This window comes from Scedosporium apiospermum (assembly GCF_000732125.1).
Source record: "Scedosporium apiospermum strain IHEM 14462 chromosome Unknown SEQ_SAPIO_0131, whole genome shotgun sequence".
Classification (NCBI taxonomy): domain Eukaryota; kingdom Fungi; phylum Ascomycota; class Sordariomycetes; order Microascales; family Microascaceae; genus Scedosporium; species Scedosporium apiospermum.
This window is the reverse complement of record NW_015971832.1, coordinates 4124-24873: the sequence shown is the minus strand read 5'-3', so window position 1 is coordinate 24873 and position 20750 is coordinate 4124. Positions and strand designations below refer to the sequence as shown.

At 39.6% G+C, this 20750-nt stretch overlaps 2 protein-coding genes and 2 pseudogenes across 2 annotated transcripts; 2 read left to right on the top strand and 2 right to left on the bottom strand.

Moving 5' to 3' along the window:
* Nucleotides 1-1133: 1133 nt before the first annotated feature.
* On the top strand, nt 1134-5680 carry SAPIO_CDS8758 (uncharacterized protein; the record flags this gene model as incomplete). The annotated part of the gene is made up of 5 exons (XM_016790327.1): nt 1134-1214; nt 1292-1478; nt 1652-1706; nt 1796-5166; nt 5586-5680. The coding sequence occupies 5 exons, from the start codon at nt 1134-1136 to the stop codon at nt 5678-5680; spliced, it is 3789 nt and encodes a 1262-aa protein (XP_016640037.1).
* Nucleotides 5681-6708: 1028 nt separating this feature from the next.
* On the top strand, nt 6709-7284 carry SAPIO_CDS8757 (annotated as a pseudogene; the record flags this gene model as incomplete).
* A 389-nt stretch (nt 7285-7673) lies between these two features.
* Nucleotides 7674-8849, bottom strand: SAPIO_CDS8756 (annotated as a pseudogene; the record flags this gene model as incomplete).
* Nucleotides 8850-9366: 517 nt separating this feature from the next.
* On the bottom strand, nt 9367-13332 carry SAPIO_CDS8755 (Glyoxylate reductase; the record flags this gene model as incomplete). The annotated part of the gene is made up of 7 exons (XM_016790326.1): nt 9367-9474; nt 9542-9781; nt 9836-10233; nt 10305-10557; nt 11031-12261; nt 12343-13095; nt 13217-13332. The coding sequence occupies 7 exons, from the start codon at nt 13330-13332 to the stop codon at nt 9367-9369; spliced, it is 3099 nt and encodes a 1032-aa protein (XP_016640036.1).
* Nucleotides 13333-20750: the final 7418 nt, after the last annotated feature.

Here is a 20750-nt window from a genome sequence, read left to right as displayed (position 1 = left end):
TTTATTTTATATAAATAATATATTAATTAAGTTCCCTATTCTTTTTATTCTAGTAAGTAGTAAACTTATTAATTTTTACTAGTTTTTTATTAATATCTTTTACTTTAGTAATCTAATCTTTAACTTTACTATATACTTCCTTAATAGTAGTAATATAATTATAGTTATTATTAAAATCTTCTTTATTATCTATAGGTAAAGTAATTACTTTTTATATCTTAATTTTATTATCTAATTTAGGGTTTAAAGTAATAGGTAGCTTTCCTTTCTTAAGTACTATAATTCCTAGATATTAGTATTACTTAATAAAATTACTTATTAAATAGGAGTAGTTAATATATTATAATCTTAATACTAGCTTATTAATAGTATTAAGTAGATATAATTAGTAATAAGATTAAGGTGTTGTCTATTAGTAGTAGAGTAAGGTAGTTAAGTAGTATTTATAGGATATAAGTAAGGAATATATATTTAAGTATAAGGGTATAGTTATACTTAAATTAATTACTAGAAAGTTTTAAAAGATAAACTAGATATATAGGGTAAACTATAGTTTATATAGATATTTCCCTTTTAAGCTCTCCTTAGATTACCTTAGCTTACTATAATCTTATATAATCTAGATTACTTCTAGATTACTATAAGTATAGGTAATCTAGTATTTTTATAATTTAGTGTACTTCTGTAGTTTACTTTTTTCTGCTGGTCTTGACTGCTTGGCCTTCTGTCCTAGCTATATATAGCTGTGATATATATAGATATTTCCTTTTTAAGCTTTTCCTAAAACTAATAATTAGTTTACTTAGTCTTTAGTATAGGATTATAATAAACTAATTATTAGTCTTATTAGTTCTTAGTAGACTAGTAGGACTGCTTTTTGGTCCTGTCGGTCCTATCTTTATTGGTCTATGATCTCCTGTAGTTTACCTTTTACTGCTATGTCTGACTGCTCTGGTTTTTAAAATGGTTAGCTCGTGACAATCCTCTTCTTCGCGACGCTACACCGTGGGGCTAGTAATCGTCTCATCAAGGTCGTGAAACGCGTTCTCTCTATCATTGGTTCCGAGAATGTGGGCATCTTACAGGTGCTCGACTAGAAGAACTCGCAGCTTGAGCAGATCTACACGAACTTCATGTCCAGAACCAGAACTCTGGAGATTAGCTGTATTATGAACATCCGTGAGGGGTTGTCTACCGAGGGACTTGGTGAGAAGGTTAGTACAGAAAAGTAAACTCCCCTTTATTAATTAGGCCACCTGATCGCGATCGCTAACTAAGTACCTAATTACAGCTCGTGGCGGACTTTTCGACGTATTGTGAGGATCCTTTCTGGGATTCCATCTTCATCTACGCCGACCATAGAGGAGTGTGCAAGTTTGACCAGAGGGACAGTGGCTACGAGCAAGTTATCGATAAGCTGAGATGCTACGTGGAGATGGCGAAGGAGTGGAACCGGGCCAGGATCGAGAGACTGAAGCGTGAGTTGGATATGGAAGATAGTGATGCGAGCTGTGAATCAACAGAAGGCTGATCAGAGCCCTGGAGCTCGATAATAATATAGCTTCGCTCCCAATCTCTAGCATCCCATTTGTTAAGAACAGACGATTTGTTCGACGCAAAGTTGTACTCGACCAAGTGATACAGAAACTAGCTCACACGGGCGAGGCGCAGCGAATGGTGGTATTGCAAGGACCAGGAGGCATCGGGTGGGTGGTTTCAATAGAAAGACCAGTCGTGACCGTAACCTGGGGTTTTTTCTTTTTTTTACTGACTCGAGTCTTTTGCCATGACGCAGAAAAAGCAGCATTGCACTTGCCTATGCTCATTCCGCCGTCGCACAGGGCATCTCCGTTTTCTGGATCAACGCATCGAGCAAGGATGACATTGTGAGGGGCCTGCGGAACGCTCTGCTTGCCCTCAAGATCAAAGTCCTAGCTGACCTTGACATGCAGTCCAACGCCCTTCGGGTCAAGAAGTGGCTGGGGAACAAGGACAACGGCAGCTGGGTCTTGGTTCTTGACAATGCCGATGATCGCTCCATTCATTTCCAGGACATCCTTCCCCAAAGCAAGCACGGGGGTGTGCTTTTCACATCACGCGACAAGCGCCTCGCTTCGGCTATTGGCGCTACCGAAGTTCCCGTTAGCGTCATGACCGCGGCTGAGGCAGTCGAGCTTTACTGGAAGTACAGGTCCAATGCAGGAGAACCCCCCATCCATGAAGCGAACCCCGAAACAGAATCGACGGATTCACAGTCTCCTGTCCTAGTCCAGGACAGCCAAGGGGATGTCGAGCGCCTCGTGCAGAAACTCGGCTTCTTTCCCATGGCCATCGAAAACGCCGCCGCGTATCTGAGAGAAGCGAACCTCATGCCGGGGCCGAATCTCACAATCTCAGATTACACCCATGCTTTGGACGAGGCGGTGTCGCTTGACCAATCTGCCAAGGACCAGATCGAGACCATTCTTGGGTTTCAGGAGGCCTTCTCGCCCTATCCACAAAGTATGTTGTCAGTCTGGGAGTTATCGCTACAGATGTTGATGCGCGAAAGCGAGAGAGGCCCAAAGCTTCTTGAGCTCCTCGGATTTCTAGGGCGGAATGTCTCGGAGGACTGGATCCGAGCTCCGATGACAACTGGGTCTGCCGGGCTTGCGTTCGCCGATGGCCGGAAGCACACCTTAAGCAGAGAACCGACGACGCTACTGCGTTCCAAGATGTCTTTTCTCCGGAGCCGCGTGACCTATATCGCCACCGCCGCCAAGCTCTGTAACTTGTCCCTCGTGCGAAGGGTCTACTTGTCCGGCCAGGGACGTTGGTACCTTGACATGTACCCCCTTATCCACCTCTGGGTACGATGTCGTTTAGCAGACCGTCCTGCTTACCGAGCGTCCCTCTTCCGACGAACTATACTCCTCAGCGAGTTCTCCATAGGCAGCCCGTTCGTATACCATGCTTTGGAGTCCGCCAAGTCAGATAATCAACAGCCCTCAACGGCTTTCCAGTCGCTCGTCAATACCAGAGAGTACGCGTCAGACCTGCCCGTGGAGTGCATCACATTCTACCTATTCATGGCTCTCGACAACTATGGACAGAGTTTATGCTTCAATGAAACGACTGCCAACGCCCTTCTTGCTTCCGTAGCACAACAGGAGCGTGAAATAGCCGGGCTTCTAGCGAGACTCGGGTCCGCCGTCTTCCACTTGTACCGGCAGTTAGAGGGGAAAGAGAAAAATACCGAGGACACTCACGGTTCCCGAGATTACAACCTCACCTTCTGGGCTGACGTTGAAGTCACGGCTGACGCGCTGGGTTCCGCCCCATATGGCTTCACCGAGCAGCGAATTCAAACCATAGTAGATATCTTAGCATATCTCATTAGTTGCTGGTGGAAGACAGTGCCCAGCCCGGGGCTCCAAGAGCTATATGCTATCGCGAACGGTGAAAACCGTCTCTCTCCCCAGACCTCAGCCACTCTCGCCTTCATGAACCGCTTTTGCAAAATCAACATGGCTGAGGACATGCTCCACTCGGCTCGCGGGCCTGCGTTGGCGCACGCCATCTTCCAATATCTGCCTCTAGACCAGTCGGTATCCCTCCTCGACTCACACTTGAACACGGCAGTGCACACCCTTCCGGCCTTCAAAGCAGTCGAGTACATGGACGGACTGATTAAAAATCTGAACAACCTAGTCGCCAGGAAGCATCCAGGGCCGTGGGGGGAAAAAGCCTGGGAGACGTTTGTACACTGTATCCGCCATGAGCACATCCACGATGCCCTGTACTCGACCACCTCCTACGGATGGCATCAGGGAGAGTTCCTGCGCGACAACCCCCAGTCTGTCTACGCCGTACACAGCCAGCGCAAACTGCGCGAGACACATGAGCTGCTCGCAAAGCTGCTCTGGGTCTGCGGTCTCCGGGACAAAGCCGATTGCGTACTGTCCCATTATATCCTCTTTGTGAGCGACTTCAAGGTGATGACGCACGCACCATCGTCTTCGTTAGGGCGGCCCACGACACCGTTGCCCGCCCATTGGTACTGTGTGGCTGAGGATTTACAAAGTCTAATGTACCGCTTCCTCTGGGAGATTTCAGAAGATGAGCTGCCGCAGGGGGATCGCGATAATAATAACGCCGTCGAGTTTGCCGCTTTGCTGGTATCGGGCTATCTGACGCTCATGAGGATGCATTTCGAATGGGTCAAGACCCATGGAGAACTTCGCTGTTACTACGAGGCTCTGCCCGACTTCGAGTGGGACAACGCCAAAGCGCTTTCTCTGCTCGCCGAGTTTCTCCTTATGAGAAAAGATCTGGTGGGCAGGATAGAGGTGTTTGAGGCTGTTGGTGATGACGAAACGTGGAACCACCTCAAGCACCAGCTGGCCACCCGAGCGGAAGTCTTCGAGTCACTCGCCGAGTTCTCGTGCGTGATGCCCTACAAGTTACTCTTGGGTGCCTCTGCGGACACTACCCGCCCACTCAGCGACTGGTTGGAGATTTTTGACGAGATCTTCCAAACCGACTATATCGGCAACGTTGAAATGGGGAATATAATTGTGGAAAACACTCAGCGGCCCTCAGAATCGGAGGAATCGGCAGATACTTTGCCAAACCCTAGTGCAGCACCGCTCGAGGTCGACCCGGTTGTATTTCGCAAAATGACGGCATTTTGGTTGGCGCTTTGCAGCGGCCGAAAGGACCTCGCGATGCGTGAGAAGGACTCGCATCGTCTGGCGACGTGGCTCCGTAGCGCGGAAGATCGAATGCCCATTCCTGCCCGCTTTAAGTCCTCAGACCCAGCTCGGAGCCTATACTGTGGACTTTTGCAGACATGGGAGGGCGATCTAGAGGACCTTACGCAGACTCTTGCGGCTCGGAATCTGGATATCGGTCAGAGTTATGAGGATTTGCCGATAATGAGGCTGCTTGGGGTCACAGAACCCGGAACCGATGACAATACAACTGAGAGACAATATACTTACAAGGAAGTCAGATTGCTAATCAAAGAGCAGGGAGAAGCCTTCTTCAAGATGCCAAATTTGCACTACGTACAGTTCGACTCGGCGACTGTTCATGAAGACCTTGAGGGGGGGTCAGATCCAGGGAATGCTATTGTTGTTTCGATGCCTGCGTTCCATCTGTCGGAGTTTGGCAACTTGAATTTAGGTTGATCAAGGAGCAAAAGAGAAGCCGTAATATGCCTGTTTTTATGTTTATTCACGCTTAAGGGCCAGTTTTGTTGGTAGTTTGGGGGCCTGGTGGCGGTTGAACGTTGCTATAGTTGTGTCAGAAGGCTAGTTACATGTACCTATGCAAGTTCGTCCTCCTTCATCCAACCTTTTAAGCCCCCAGTGGTATCCTAGACTCACGAGGCGGTCTCGGCCGAACCGTCCTACAAGCGGCCATCGAGCAGTGCAACGTCGCCGTGGTTGAGCCGGCGAGCTCCGGGCCAACGTCAACGTTGAGGGTGACGTCAAGGCCGGCACGACAGAGCCACTGAAGACGACCTTGGTTCACCTCCACATCGACTTTGATCGCACCCGGGACATCAAATGGCATTTCGCATTCCGGGGGTATTCTTGGAGTCCCGCTGCAGGAGAACGGCGACGAACAAGATGATGATGAGGAGGAGGAGGAGGAGGAGGAGGAAGACGAGGGGGAGGACGAGGGGCATCGATAGACGAGGGTAGGGCGGACTCGCGCGGTTCTAGCGAATCGTCGCCAAGTTGCTTGAGGCCGGCGCGGTGGAGCCCGAGACGAACAGCCCCGACAGAAGACAACTCCTTTCTCCTGAAGGAGGCTGCGAGCTTTTTTCCTAAGCCAGGTGGGGGATATGCCTCATCTCGGCACGGAGCACATGAAAACCCTCGCCTCGGGGATATCCAGCCGCTTTAACTTTGCTAGACAGCCCGAGGCTCGTACGCCGGCAAACCTCAGCCGTGTCCGCATCCGGCCTGGTGTTATAGAGGACTATAGCTCTTCCTTCCCGAAAGGGGAAGATGTACTGTTTATCTAGTAAGTTTGGCTTTGGCTTTCTCTACCCTCTTTTATTTTTATTTTATTTTTATTTTATTTTTTATTTTTTGGCCCTCGCCGTGTTCATGTTGGACATCTATAGAGAAAGTCCCTTCCCAATGCAGAATATATCTCTATTGAGGGGGAAGGGGGTGGGGGTGCTAGGTAGGCATTTGTTACCAGCATCATCGACTCGCGGACAACGATGAAACGGACCCCCCTTCACCTTGCGGCATAGAGTAATACAGGTCCCCAGTCTGATATTTCAATATTTCCTTTTTCTTTTTCCTGGTTTACTTGATCAACTCCTGAGGTACCTGAGCAGGGGTGGGCGAGGTGTTGCAGTGGTTCCCGCCACGGGATTGGCTGCCTGGATCCTTCGCTGTCTGTTCGGACGTAAACTACCTATATTATAAACTCCGCCGATGACATCGAGTGATCCCCTGATTGATCATCAGATTAGGCACCCAGTACGAAGTAAAGGATTAGCGAATAACCTCAGCGTTGGATGACGCGTAAGACAGACTGCCAAGATGCCCCGCATTTCGAACTCCGATGTTCAAGGTGACCTAAGGGACATAACCACCCGCTTCCTCTGTCACCGACTTTTCCTTCTTTTATTTCTTTTATTTTCTTATATTTTATGTTCCCCAACGATTAACATATCCTCCGCTTCCACTGCACGTTTTCACCATGGGCCGCTGGTCCTACCTCGATACTGACGCTGAGCGTCTGCCTGAGGGTATGACACGCGTCGGCTACGACGCCGATACGCAAGTTTATAGATATCTGGACACGACCGATGGTAGCTACTGGGAAGGCGCACCCGGTTGCCGGTATGGAAAGCTATTTCGGGTCAGGGATACGGCAACCCCACTCGAATCCGTCGTGATTGAAGACAGGGTCCAGGGCGAGGAGCCTGATCCGGAGCTGAATAAAGGCATTTGGGAGCATCAAAACGCGTCAGAGGTTCCTCGTCGACAAGACAGTCTCGTACAAAAAATCATTACCAGATGGAATTCGATTAGGCGCTTGTCGCGATCGAGTTCGATGACGTCTGCAACGGTCGTTAACGAGAACGACACTGCTGCCAAACCTTCACTGGATTCGAAGACCGAGAACCATGGGGAGCAGAGTCCTCCTCCAAAGGCATCAAGCCTTGTCCAATCTCCAACTATGATTGACAGCCCAACCCTTGAAAAGGACGACGGGGCGGCACTGTCGAAGACTTCATCTGGGGAGACCTCATCGCTCAACGGTGCTGAGTAGATTGCACATTGTTGGATGAGGATGAAGGTCATGATTCAGACGATACCATATTTACAGACCAGCGCAGCGGAGATTTTTGCTCGGATATCTTCACTTTTTGTTCTTTTGAATTTTATTTGATTTTTTTTTCTCTTTTTTTTCTTTCCTTTTTTGGGTCATTTCATGCAGCCATAGGAAAATCGTGCGTTCCTGTCAAGCATATTTACAACAAATTTAGTATTACATTCATGATTTATACTCACTCAGTTTAAACATCCATCAATCTATTCTTTATCAATGTATACATTCCCAGCAGTGACTTTGCTAATGGCTCACTCTATCACCTTCCAACTAAAGATACCAAGACAATAGCAGCTATTATGGTTAAACCAGCCTCAAATACTCCCCACTTACTGATCGACAATGAACCCATCCCGGTGGGGCCGCATCTTGATCGGTTGAACAAGCGGTGGTCGAATATCTTGAGCATTCTGCACCAGATTGATTCCAAGGCCAGGCCCTGAGGGAATATCCACAAAGCCACCCTTGGGCAGGGGCACATAGTCCACGATATCGCTTCCTAGGTGTTTCGTTGTGCTTTCGAACACGCCGGCCTCGAACCCGGTAGCGTACTCTTGAATGGCAAAGTTGGGGATCGCCGCCGCAACTTGAAGACACGCGGCCAATCCGATTGGCGAGAGAGGGTTATGCGGTACGACTTGGACGTGGTTGGCCTCGGCCATGGCAGCGACCTTCTTGGCGCCGGTGATGCCACCGCAGACTGCGACGTCGATGCGGGCATACTCGACGGCATCGCGCGCGAGAAGGGCCTGGAACTCGTAGATTGTGCAGAACCGTTCTCCCGTCCCAATCGGGACTGAGATGCGACTTGCTACGCGAGCCATGGCATCCACATTCTCAGGTCGGATGGGATCTTCGACCAGCATCGGGTAGGTATCCTTGATGCCGTTGCAAAAAGTGATGGCCTCGGCGGGGGTCAAGCGCCGGTGCAGCTCTACGAGGAGATCCACTTTGTCGCCCACGACTTCGCGCATCCTTTTGACATTCTCAATGGCGTCCTGCATCTTTTGAACGTGCGTCTTAAAGTACACCTTATCGGTGCCCTCGTCGAGGAAAGGGTTGATGTGGCCGAAGGCCGTAAAGCCCAAGTCCATTTTCCTCTTGCACTCGTCGAGCACCTTTTCAATCGTGCTCTCGTAAATGTGTCCGTAGACTCTTGCCTTCGTACGGCACGCGCCACCAAGGAGATCATAGATCGGGACTCCGAGAGCCTTGCCCTTGACGTCCCAGAGGGCGATATCGATTGCGGATATGGCAGAGTTGATGGCTAGGCCCTGGAAGTAGCTGAAGCGGTGCATGACGTTCCAGTGGTGTTCGATGTCAAAGGCTCGCTTGCCGACGAGGTATTCCGCGAACCGCTTGATGCATGTCGCTGCTGCTTCGATGTGGCCCCATATTCCGGCTTCGCCGTAGCCCACGATACCTTCGTTGGTGGTGATGCGGCAGAACATGAACTGGCCCACGTGGAGGGGCTCCACGGTCTTGATTATCTGTTCCTTAACCATCTTCGATCTCGTCAATGGTGCCCTTTGCAAGGTCGATGAGTCGGACTACCCACCGTGAATGGTGTATAACGATGCTTCCTTTGCGAATGTGAAGATGTGTGTTGCAAGGTTGAATTTGAGTCTCTCTACGGCATCTTGTGTCCATATTTAAATCACGAGGGCTCCGATATATTTGACGAAGTGCCCAAGTTCCACTTCCCTGCCAAATGGTCGCTTCCTTAAAATTGCCGATATCGCACATGGGGTCTGATGGAATCGTAAGCCTCGATAAAATCAAGATTTGCGATGGCATCAAGTGCACTTCCGCGATTGTCCGGTGCGACTTGACTGGCGACTCGTCCGGATATATTTCCGGATGTGGCAGTGATGATAGCCGAAAATGGTGCCGGGGCTATAGCCGGCGTCACGGCGCCAGGCCACACTGGCTAAGAGTCCTAAAGCGGTCAACAATGATAGCAAAAGAGTATGTATTACTGCCTCGGTAGCGGCGTCAATGAATGTACAAAACATTATGTCGCTATGGGAAGACTACATTCTGCTGCTCCCTGACATTATCCAGCAGCACGCCCTTTTCCAAGGCCGAACGCATGTTTGCGATACAGCGTTCTTCCATCTTTAGGTGAGTCTAGTGCCAATACTGCAAGTTAGCGCATTACTATCGTTACCGCCGCTGGATAATGGCCAGAAAATACCTCGACTGTGTAAGTCCCGAGGTGCGGCAGAAGCATCGCCCGTGGGTGAGCCAGTAAATCGGGGTGTACCAAGGGTTCATTTTCGTAGACGTCAAGCCCGCACGACCACGCTTTGCCAGTATTCAGAGCATCGACGAGGGCATCTTCGTTTATTATGGGACCGCGTGATGTGTTTACGATTATGACGCCTTGCCTCATTTTGTCGAATTCGGCAACAGAGATGAGGTGTCTCGTGTTAGCCTAGAATTTGGTTAGAGTTTGCTTTGTCGAGCGGTCGTAGCTGATAACACGTACATTTAACGGTAGACAGATCGAAAGCACGTCGCTTTTCTTCAGCAATGTCTCGAAGTCGACGAACTCGGCCTCTGTGACGTCGGCAGACTTGATCCTGTTGTGATAGATGACCTTCATGCCAAAGATGCCCGCTTTCCTAGCCAAGTTCCTGCCAACACCACCGCATCCTAATATGCCAAGGGTCTTGCCCTGCGGATCGTGACCAAGAGGCGGCTTCGGGCTCCCACGCCATTCGCCGTTTCTCAGCGTCGTGATTCCCTGGTTAAAGCCTCGAAGAGCCCCGAGGATCAGGAACATGGTAGTATCTGCGGTGGCATCGTTCACGGCTCCGGGCACGTTCGAGACCCGTATCCCTCGATGTGTACAAGCATCGACATCGACTTGATCGTATCCAGCTCCTTGATTCCAGAACAACCGAGCCTCAGCTATGGCGCTTCTTGATGTCCATATAGGGAATTTTTTGGCTTACCGCTATGACAGATAAACCTGACCGTGGACGGCAACACCTGGATAAGGTCTTTGTCGAATGGGCCGGTAATTTCTACGCTGTAGAAAGTTCGGTAAATGGCCGTAACGCCGTCAAAGCCGCCTTCCTGGGACTTCTTTATAAACCCCTCGCGAGTCACGACTCCCACACCAACCAAGTCTGCGAATTGCGACAGACGTGACCATGCTTCCTTGGCGCTGCGACGGGTGTCAGCGACAGCCTGGAAAATGCCGATCTAACTTGGAAGGATAGACGAACTGGACAATTTCACCTAGCAGCAAAACTTTTGGCCGTATCATCGTGATGCACACGTGTTCATCCAAGTAAACTATTTCACAGCCGATATCTAGTTTAATGTTGAGGACGGTGCCATCATTAAGAATACCACCACGCTAGGACTACAAGTGGAAATATCGGATAAAGGTGAGTTGAAATTCCCGGGACTCTTGTTTCATTCCCGGAGGCCCGCTTTGTTACCCGGCCTAACCGGACACACTACGTACTACTCTGATCACCCTCGACGCCATGATCCTTCTGCTGCCATTCCCAAATCACATAATCCGATCAATCAACGCTACTCCAAGTATAGCTTTGGATCCATGGAACTGAGGTCTGGGATCATCCCACCGAGATCGAGAGCCTAATGCAGCACGTTAACACATTCACCTCGGACGTCACAGAACGATGTGTGATTGTGCCATAACATACCAGAGAATCTAATTGCTCCCAGTTGGGCAGGTCAAGGAGTCCGAACTGGTCCACCTGTGTCTCATTGCCGGGCCACTGAATCGAGCTAGATTCAGCTGGAAGAAACGCCGCAGGCATGTCCCGCGGCTCCTGTCCACCGCTTGAACCCCTGGATCCATTAGAATGATGCTTGGAAGCTCCAGGTCCCGCCGAACAATGCTGCAGAAGTCTCACAACTTCCGACCGAAACTCTTCCATGATCACAAAGAACCGATAAGCGAGGGAGTCAAATCCCGCAACAGTGACAACCTGGCCCTGGCACCGCTCTGCAGCGCGAAAGTATCGCATCCACGTAGATGTGTCCTCAGCTCTGCTGCGGATTGTGTACGTGTACAGGACAACGACGGCACAGAAGGCCTGGTAATGGGCGAACCAGGACGCGGCGTAAAACTGGTTAGCCTCCACCATGCGGTCGATTACTTCGACGATTCCCATAGCCGCCTCGACGCATTTCTGGATATTCGCTTTGGTTTCCGCCGCGTCTATCTGCTGGTAATCGTTGAAGAGACACGGCCTGTAGATGAGGATCCGTGCGTGCCCCATGGCAAGGCTCAATAGGTTACTTTGCCGCTGGAACAATGGTATGAGAAGTCTGGAATCTACCTTTTCCGGGTCTAGGAACGCCGGCAGCCGCTGTCTCCACGCTTCTACCTCCGCGCCCAGCTCGCTCATAGTCTCGTATTGCGTTACTAGGTCGAGGGGTTTGATCCCGTAGAGACGGCGGAGAATACTACTTAAAATTCTCCCCAACCTCTGGTGACTGAGAGGGCCCAGCATGACATTCATGTTAGCCCTTCCAGCAACAGTAATCGAGTCAGCAGTTAAAAATTCGTCCTCAACTAAGGCCGGCATGTCCTGGTCGATGTCATCGTCATGGAATGCACAAGGTCGGCCAAAGATGGCACTAAGGTACTTATCGAGATTATAAGCACACCAGAACAGCCTCTTTCTACACTCTACCTCCACTAGGTCCGTGGCGCTACCGGAGCCGCCTTGGAACTTGGCTTTTTTCCGATGCAGTCCAAGGGCGAGGATGTGCCGGGCCGTAGTTCCGAACAGGCTCCAGCAGTGGTTAAGCCGCGATCGTGTAAGTATGTAGAAGCATGAGCCTAGCATGGCTTGTACACTTGTTAGGGTGGCTGACTCCGTTTCTCGGGACAGCTGCCTTTCGGCAGCTTGGAAGTATTCCACTCTGTGGTGCGTTTCAGTATGACATTTCTTGGCAGCTGAGAAAGTACGTATCACCTGAAAATTAGCATTCTCAAAAACTTACCCGGTGTTGGCGTTTGGAGAATTCGACGCCACGCCAGTATACCGCACCGCCTGAGCAAACATGGTCAAGATGACGGCGTATTTGCTGCGGGAATGGCTCCCGGAAATGCTACCATTGTCATAGAGCTGTCTCAACCATCGCTCAACCGTCGGTCGGTGGAGGAAGCGATACGTCGGCGAGGCCAGCTCAAAATACGTTTTTAATAAACCCTCGGCCTCTTGGCGAGAGGGAGGAATGAAGCCAAGCTCATCAAACTCGGGGAGGACAGCATCTCCAAGCGTGAACACCGACGTCTCCGAACTACCTCCGGCATCTCGCCGGAGACGACGTTGTAGGCGAAGGAGAAAGGCGACACTAGAGGAAGCGCCCACGAAATGTCCTTGACGGTCGCTCTCCTCAGGTTCTGGAGACGATCGAGACGCAGGCGCTAGAGGTCCAGACGGCTGAGCGTGGGCGTTGATGGCTGGCACTGAGACTGCAACTGCATCCGTGGGATGTAATTGAGAGCTCTCCACGCCCTCATTTGGTGGTTGCGGAAGTGATTGTTGTTCCTGCTGTGTTTGGGGGGAAATGTCTAGTTCAATCGTTGCTGGAGGGGACATGGGCGATGCGTCGGACGAGGGAGTGGCGAGGTGGAGGGGTTTCCTCTTCTGCTTTTTCCTTCCCCGGGAGTAAGGAGCCTTGTACTCGCAAACCTCGTCTTCGTTGATACACCTTTCGCATGGCTGCGTTCCAGTGCACCGGATCTTTTTCCTGCCAAAGTATCAGAATTGCATGTAAGTTGTAGACGATTATAATGCGCGATTCTGCAACGCAGAGGCATGAAATGCCAGACGTAGGCTATCGCTCGCATAGACCCAAAGCAATCACTCACTTCTTGCAATAATCGCAGGCACGGCTGATTCTCATACGTTCCTTGGTGGGCTTCTCGCCGCCGGCTGTCGTGGCTACAGGAGCTGTTGCCGGCCCCGGAGTCTCACTGGGATCCATCCCTAGTTAGCGGATGATTAAGGTCTTTTGACCTGCGGATAAAACCATGGATGGATCCGGATAAGCAAAGCAAGACGCAGCTACACTTAAGTAGATCCGGTCGTACTTCCTTGGAGACACTTCTATGGCAGCACAACTGAAGAGTGCGGGGAAAATCCGGGGGAAGACTTGAGTTGCTGCACGCACAGAATCTAGGTCGAATCTAGGTCGAAGCAATGGTGGTGGGGTGAGAGTGGAATTTGGGGGGGGGGGCTAAAAGGTGGGCAGTGGGCGGTGTGTGCTGTGCGGTGTGGTCAATGATAAGGAGGGGGCGAGAGGGCAAGCTATTGGAGAGATTGAGAGCAACATCGATCAATAATGAACATGTTAAACTTAAAACTTAGGGGTAATAAGCACTTGCCATTATTATCAATACTCTATAGCAGGGGGCTAATATTAGGTACTATTCCTACCTATAATAGTAATGGAGGTATAGGGTGGGTAAGTGAAATCATTGTAAATTATTGTGAAGTATACTAGTATACTAGTCTATATAGTATATACTTCAACTTATTTAAAGTATAATTAGACTTTATTCTTAACTATACCTTAAGATAATTCTTAATAAGACAGATTGACCTTAGTATTGTAATATTATTATTAAAATATTATATATAATATAAAAATCTAATCTATTTTCTTATTATTATTTTAATAAAGATAATAAAAATATAGATAATTTTAATTAATACCTATTAAAGGATTAGCTATTAATATTATATACCTCTAGTAGCTAAGTGATAATAATACTACCTAGTTATTACTAAGCTATTAGTATTATATTAACTTTAAGCTTATTTTAAAGTCTATTTAACTAATTAATCCTATTATTAAAGGCTACTAGGAAGCTCTAAAAGAAATCCTAAACTTAATATTAAGGTAAATCTTATATTAGCTCAGCTTTAGATAGGCTAATTAAACTAAAAAAGCTTAGCTATTATTAAACTATAATACTAGGTTTATAGAGACTAGATTTATATAAAGATATTAACTTTAATACCTAAGGAATTAAGTCTAATAATAAGAATTTATTAATTTATTTTAATTTAAATATAATTAAATATTCTTAATTATATAAGCTTATATTACCTCTACTTTTATTAGATATTTTATATATTCCTATTATAACTTAATATCTCTTTCTTTTATTTTATATTTAAAAGGAAATATTATTACTATAATATAAGCACATACCTCCTACTATAAATAAATAGTTAGAAGCCTATAAAAAAGATAATATTATAAGGATTTTAATTTAATTTAAACCTACCTAAATAGAACTCTAGATCAAATTACTAATATTAATAAAGCTACTATTTTATTATTCCAGTCCTACCTCTCTTTAATAATCCCCCCTAACTACTAATCTCAGATCTCAATTATTAAGATTACCTTAGTACTTACTTATATATCTTCTTATTAAGCCTATATTTTTTTTTTTTCCTCTTTTCTCTTATTTCTTTTATAACTCCTATAATACTAAAAACTTATACTTACCCCTAGTTTTTAAAACTAGGTCTTATATTAAGTATAATCTTTATAGACTATAATATAATTTATAGCTAGTTAGTAATAATTTTATATAGATTATATAGCTCTATAAACAGCTTCCTACCTTATAGTCCATCTTAATTTTATCCTTTATATACTTATAGAGAAATATAGATACCCTATAAAATAAAGTAGTAATATACTACTAGTAAATTTAATATTATCTTTAATTAATACTCTTTAATACTAGATATAGTATAAAGTATATCTAATTTTAAAAGGTAAGATATAGTTTAGAACTTTTAATAAGGTAAGAGTAACTAAGATAAGAGTCTAGACTAGTCTAAGTTGTTATCGAGGAGGATTAAGAATAGTATAGAATTATACTATCTTATATTAATCTACTTCCTAGGCTTCTATAAACTAAACTAATTCTATAAGCTTAATATTCTTCTATAATCTAAATTGCAGATCCTATTTATCTCTAGTACCAGAGCAAAACTAGTATATATATAATATTATATTAAAATATTAATAACTTTACTCTAATATATTATAATCCTAACACTAGCCTATTAACAGTATTAGGTAGTTACAACTAGTGACAGGATTAAGGTAGTTGTCTATTAGTAGTAGAGTAAGGTAGTTAAGTAGTATTTATAAGATATTAATAAGAAGTATATATTTAAGTATAGGGGTATAGTTATACTTAAATTAACTACTAGAGAGTTTTAAAAGATAAATTAGATATATAGTAGAACCTATAGTTTATATAGATATTTCCTTTCTAAGCTTTCCCTAAGACTAATACTCTTCTAATATTAGTTTTACTAAGAACTAATTATATTTTCTTATTAGTCCTATTCTAGACTACTAGGACTACTCTATTAATCTTATTAGTCCTAGTTTTATAAGTTTATAATCTCTTATAGTTTACCTTTTTCTACTATATCTAATTATTTTAGGTTTTTAAAATAGTTAGTTTATAATATAATATTTCCTTTTCTCTAGTTTTTATCTTTAAAGATTTATAAATAGACTACTTACCTATTAATTCTTTACTTTCTATAAGTTTCCTATATATATTTACTACTAGTAATATTATTCTAATTAGTATATTAGGTTATATTGAAAAATACTATTCTATTAAATCTATAATTACTTAAAAAGTTTATAAGGTAGATTCTTTAATTTAATATATCTTTGCTAAGGGAAAGGAGAGAGAAAATATATTATATACTTATTATTATAAGTTAAAAATAATATATTTCTTTATAGTAGAATCTTTTTATTATAAGGAATATATTTATCTTAAAAAGTCTTATAATAAGAATTTTATAGCTTTATCTTATAAGTTATTTTATATTTTCTTAGGAAACTTAAGTATTAATATAGTTCCTTCTTAGTTATATATTTCCTAGTAGCTACTTATTAAATAGAGTAAGATTTATCTTATATAGAGGATAACTTAGCTGAGGTCCTGGCCTGCATTGCCTATCTATAGAAATAGAGGGATTTTTTAAAAGAAAAGAATGCTATATTATTTTATTAGGGACTTTAAAGTTTAGAGGAAAGTAAGGGTATTAAAAATATTACTTTTACTATTTAGTAGGCTATTAGTAATATTTAATCTTTAGGTACTTTTAGGGTAGTTAATTAGAAGTTATTAAAGTAAGATCTAATATTACTAGATCCTAGGGCTTTTCTAAATATTTTTAGTAGAATATAGTAAAAAGTTACTAGCTCTCTACTAAGTATTTAATAAGTTTCTAGATATTTTTATTATATTTAAAGTTTTTCTATTTAATTAAATACTTAACTTTCCTATTATTATTATTTATTAAATTAAAAATTTTCTTAATATCTTATATATCTTCTTTAGGTTTAATTATAATAAAATCTTTTATAAATATATTATTATATACTAGTTTAAAAAGTACTATATAGAAAATTAAATACTTTTTTATTCTTTCTAGTAATTCTAGTTTATAGTTAATATTTAAAACTTTTTATTTAATTAAAAATAATTTTAATTTCTTATAATCTAGCTTATTACTTAATTATATAGTTTTAATTTAGAAATCTCTAGTTTCTAGTTTCTTTTATAGTAACTAGACTTTGCTTCCCTTTTTAAGAGTTAGTCTATTAACCTATTTCTAGTCTATATAGTATTTTATTTATTACTAAATAAACTATAATTTTTCTACTAACTACTTATAAAATTCCTTTATTTTATTTACTATAAAGATAGTTTATTTTATTTAAGTTTTAATTTCTACTAGTATAAATCTAGCTTAGGGTTTAATATTATAGTTAGTATAGAATAGTAATATCTTTATACTTTCTAATATATTAATATTATAAGTTTTTTAAGCTAAAGATAATAATAATATTTAATTATCTTATTTTTAATTAATATAGTACCTTAAATATATTTTTAATATCTAGTTTATCTACTTAATTTATCTTTATATTTCTAGGTAGTATACTATAAATAGCTTATAGTTAATTTCTATTTTATTTAATAAGCTTTACTAAAATTTTAAAATAAATACTAGTTCTCTATTAAAGTTAATTTCTTTTAATAGGTTATAGTTAGCTACTATTATTTATAGAAATAATTTAGTAAATTATAGTACTTATATTATTTTATTATAGGATATAAAGTAAATATACTTTATAAGTTAATCTACTATTATTATAATATTATTATATTTAACTTTTATAGTAGAATCTTTTAATAATAGTAGTTTAATAATAAAGTTAATTATAATTTTCTATTATAATACTTTAAGTACTAATATTAGCTATAACTTCCTATAGGGTTTATATTTTAATACTTTATTTTTAGTATACTATATATACTACTTAAAAATATCTTCTATTATTATAAAGCTTATTTTATAATAATAAAATTATTTAAAGATTTATTATATTTATTTTAAGTTAGGGTACTTATATAGTAGTAACTTATAGATCTTCTTAAAGATATTCTTAGCTAGTTATTTAAATATTATAATTCTTTTATTAAACTTCTATATTCTATATTTTTTTTTAATATCTTAAAAGTTTATAAGTAACTTCTAATATCCTTAATTTAAACCTTAATAATAATCTTTAATTTTCTATAATAGTTTTAATTCTATTTCTACTTAATATATAATTATAATTTATTAAAAATTACTTTATTTATTATAATATAAAACTATATTTACTTCCTTAGGTATTTTCTAGAAGTAATTAAAGTACTAGCTAAATATATTAGCTTAACTATTTTCTTTTCTTTTAATATATATAATTTTAAAGTTATATTTTAATAGTTCTTCTATTTAATATACTTATTATTAATTAAATTCTTTAGTTATAGTAAACCCTATAAAGTTTTTATAGTCTAAATAGATTATAATAGGGTATTTAGTACTTACTAGGTAGTACTTCTATTTTTTAAATACTTTAATAATAGCTATTAACTCCTTATTAGGTATTTTATAATATAGTTCTAGTCTACTAAGCTTTTTAAATATAAATACTATAAAGTAAAGTCTACTATTCTTATCTTATTATCTTAATTATATTCTTAGGCTATAATCTAATATATCTATTTTTATTTTAAAAGGTTTTAAAAGGTCTATTTAGTAAAGTATAAACTATTTATATATAGCTTACTTAGCTTTTTAAAATACTTCCTATTTTTTAGATTTCTATTTAAATAGATTATCTTTTTTAGTAAGTTTTATAAGAGCTTATATATTAATATTATAGCTTTTTAAAAATCTTTTATAAAAGTTAAAAAATCTAAGGAATCTTTTAATTTTAGTAATATTAGTTAATATTAGCTACTTTAAAATAGCCTTAACTTTAGATTTTTATATTTAGATCTTCTTTAATTAGATTATATATCTAAAGAAATCTACTTATTATTTATAAAACTTATATTTAGATAGTTTTATTAGTAGTTTTACTTTTTATAGTTTCTAGAAGACTTTATATATATACTTTTTATATTTCTCTAGTATATTTAAGTAAATAAAGATATTATTAAAATAAGCTATTATAAAGTTATTTAAATATTTTTATAAGATATAGTTAATTATAATTTAGAAACTTATAAAAGTATTAGTAAGTCTAAAAGGTATAACTAAGTACTTATAATACCTTAGGTATATCCTAAAAATAGTTTTCTATTTATTACCTTCTTTAATATAGATTAAGTTATATACTTCTTTTAAATCTAAAATTGTAAACTACTAGGCTTTTTAGAGCCTATCCTATAATTTAGAAATTAAAGATAGTAGATATTAGTTTTTAATAATAATATTATTAAGTTACTAATAGTCTATATATATTTATAATTTACTATTTTTTTTAAGTATAAAGAAGATAAAGTATCTAGTTAGTAATATTAAAGGCTAGATATATCCTTTTTTTTAGTATTTCTTTAATATATTTTTTTAGGGCTTAGAATTATATCTTATTAAGGTTATAGATAAGTATAAACTTTAGTTATATACTTTTTTTTAGAGGTATCTTATAGTTTTACTAGCTATATTCTAGTAGTTTAATATCTAATTCTTTAGTAAATACTTTACTATACTTTTAGTATTTCTTTAATATATACTATAGTATTTTATTTACTATTAATTTAGTTTTAAAGCTTATAATAGCTTTTATTATATATACTTATTTATACTTTTTTTCTTTTAGTAAGTAATTTAAATCTTTTATAGTAAGTATTTTAAAGTATATTATTATTTTAAAAGCTCTTAGCTTATTTAAGGATAACTTTTCTAGTTAATACTTTTTAGAGACTAAATTATTTCCTAGGCCTTACTTAGTCTTATCCTAAGTAAGTTAATTAGTTACTTAGTTAATCTATAGGTTTCTTATTTATAGCTATAGTATTCTTAGTATAATAAGGTAGTTTATTATTTTAATAATATTAAAAGAGATATTATTGATTTTTTTAGTAATAGTAATATAGAGGTATATAGTTTTAATACTTATAACTTTACTTTTATATTTAATAGGTATTTTATTATATATATTTAAAGTATATAGTTAGTTTTTTATAATTTATAAGAGTTTTAATTTATTAATAATTATAGGTAAAATAAAATTTCTTTATATTCTACTATTTACTAGAGCTATATATTTTTAGCTTACTAGGGTAATTAATACTTTTAAATAGTAGATTTATTATTCTTCTATAATATTTATTTTTCATATATTTCTTAAAGATCCTAGCTTTATTATTTAAATAACTTTTTTAATAACTAATAGTATATTACTATAGTATTTTCTTTATAAGTTAGCTAGTTATTATTATAGCTTTCTAATTTCTTTATATTATATTTATAATTCTTTTCTAAATTTAGCTACTTCTTCCCTATTATTAATTAGGTCTTGGGCTAGTTTTAGCTATTTATAGGTTTCTTTTTATAGATCTTTTTTAATTTACTTAATTTACTTTATTAGGTTTTTTTTATTACTTAATCTAAAGTTTTTTAGGGTCTATAGATAGTAGGTCTACTGCTTAGTAGTACTTTCTAGGTCTAGTAGGTATTATATAGCCTCTTATTTTAATTATTTTAGATCTAATTCTTCTATAGTAACTTTAGGGGTTTACTAGAGTATTTTCTTTTTTAGGTTTTTAATAATTTCTTAGAGGATTTTTCTTTTCTCTTCTTTTTTAAATATAGTATAATAGCTAATTAGTAGGTTAGTAAACTATTCTTTTTATTTCTAGTTTATTTATTTAATATAGCTTTTACTTTTCCTTTTAGAGTCTTCCTAGGGCTCTACTAGTTTTTCTAGCTTAGTAAGCCTATCTTTATTAAAATTAATTTATTTTTCTAGGTTATTAATTTATTATTAAAATTTTACTTATA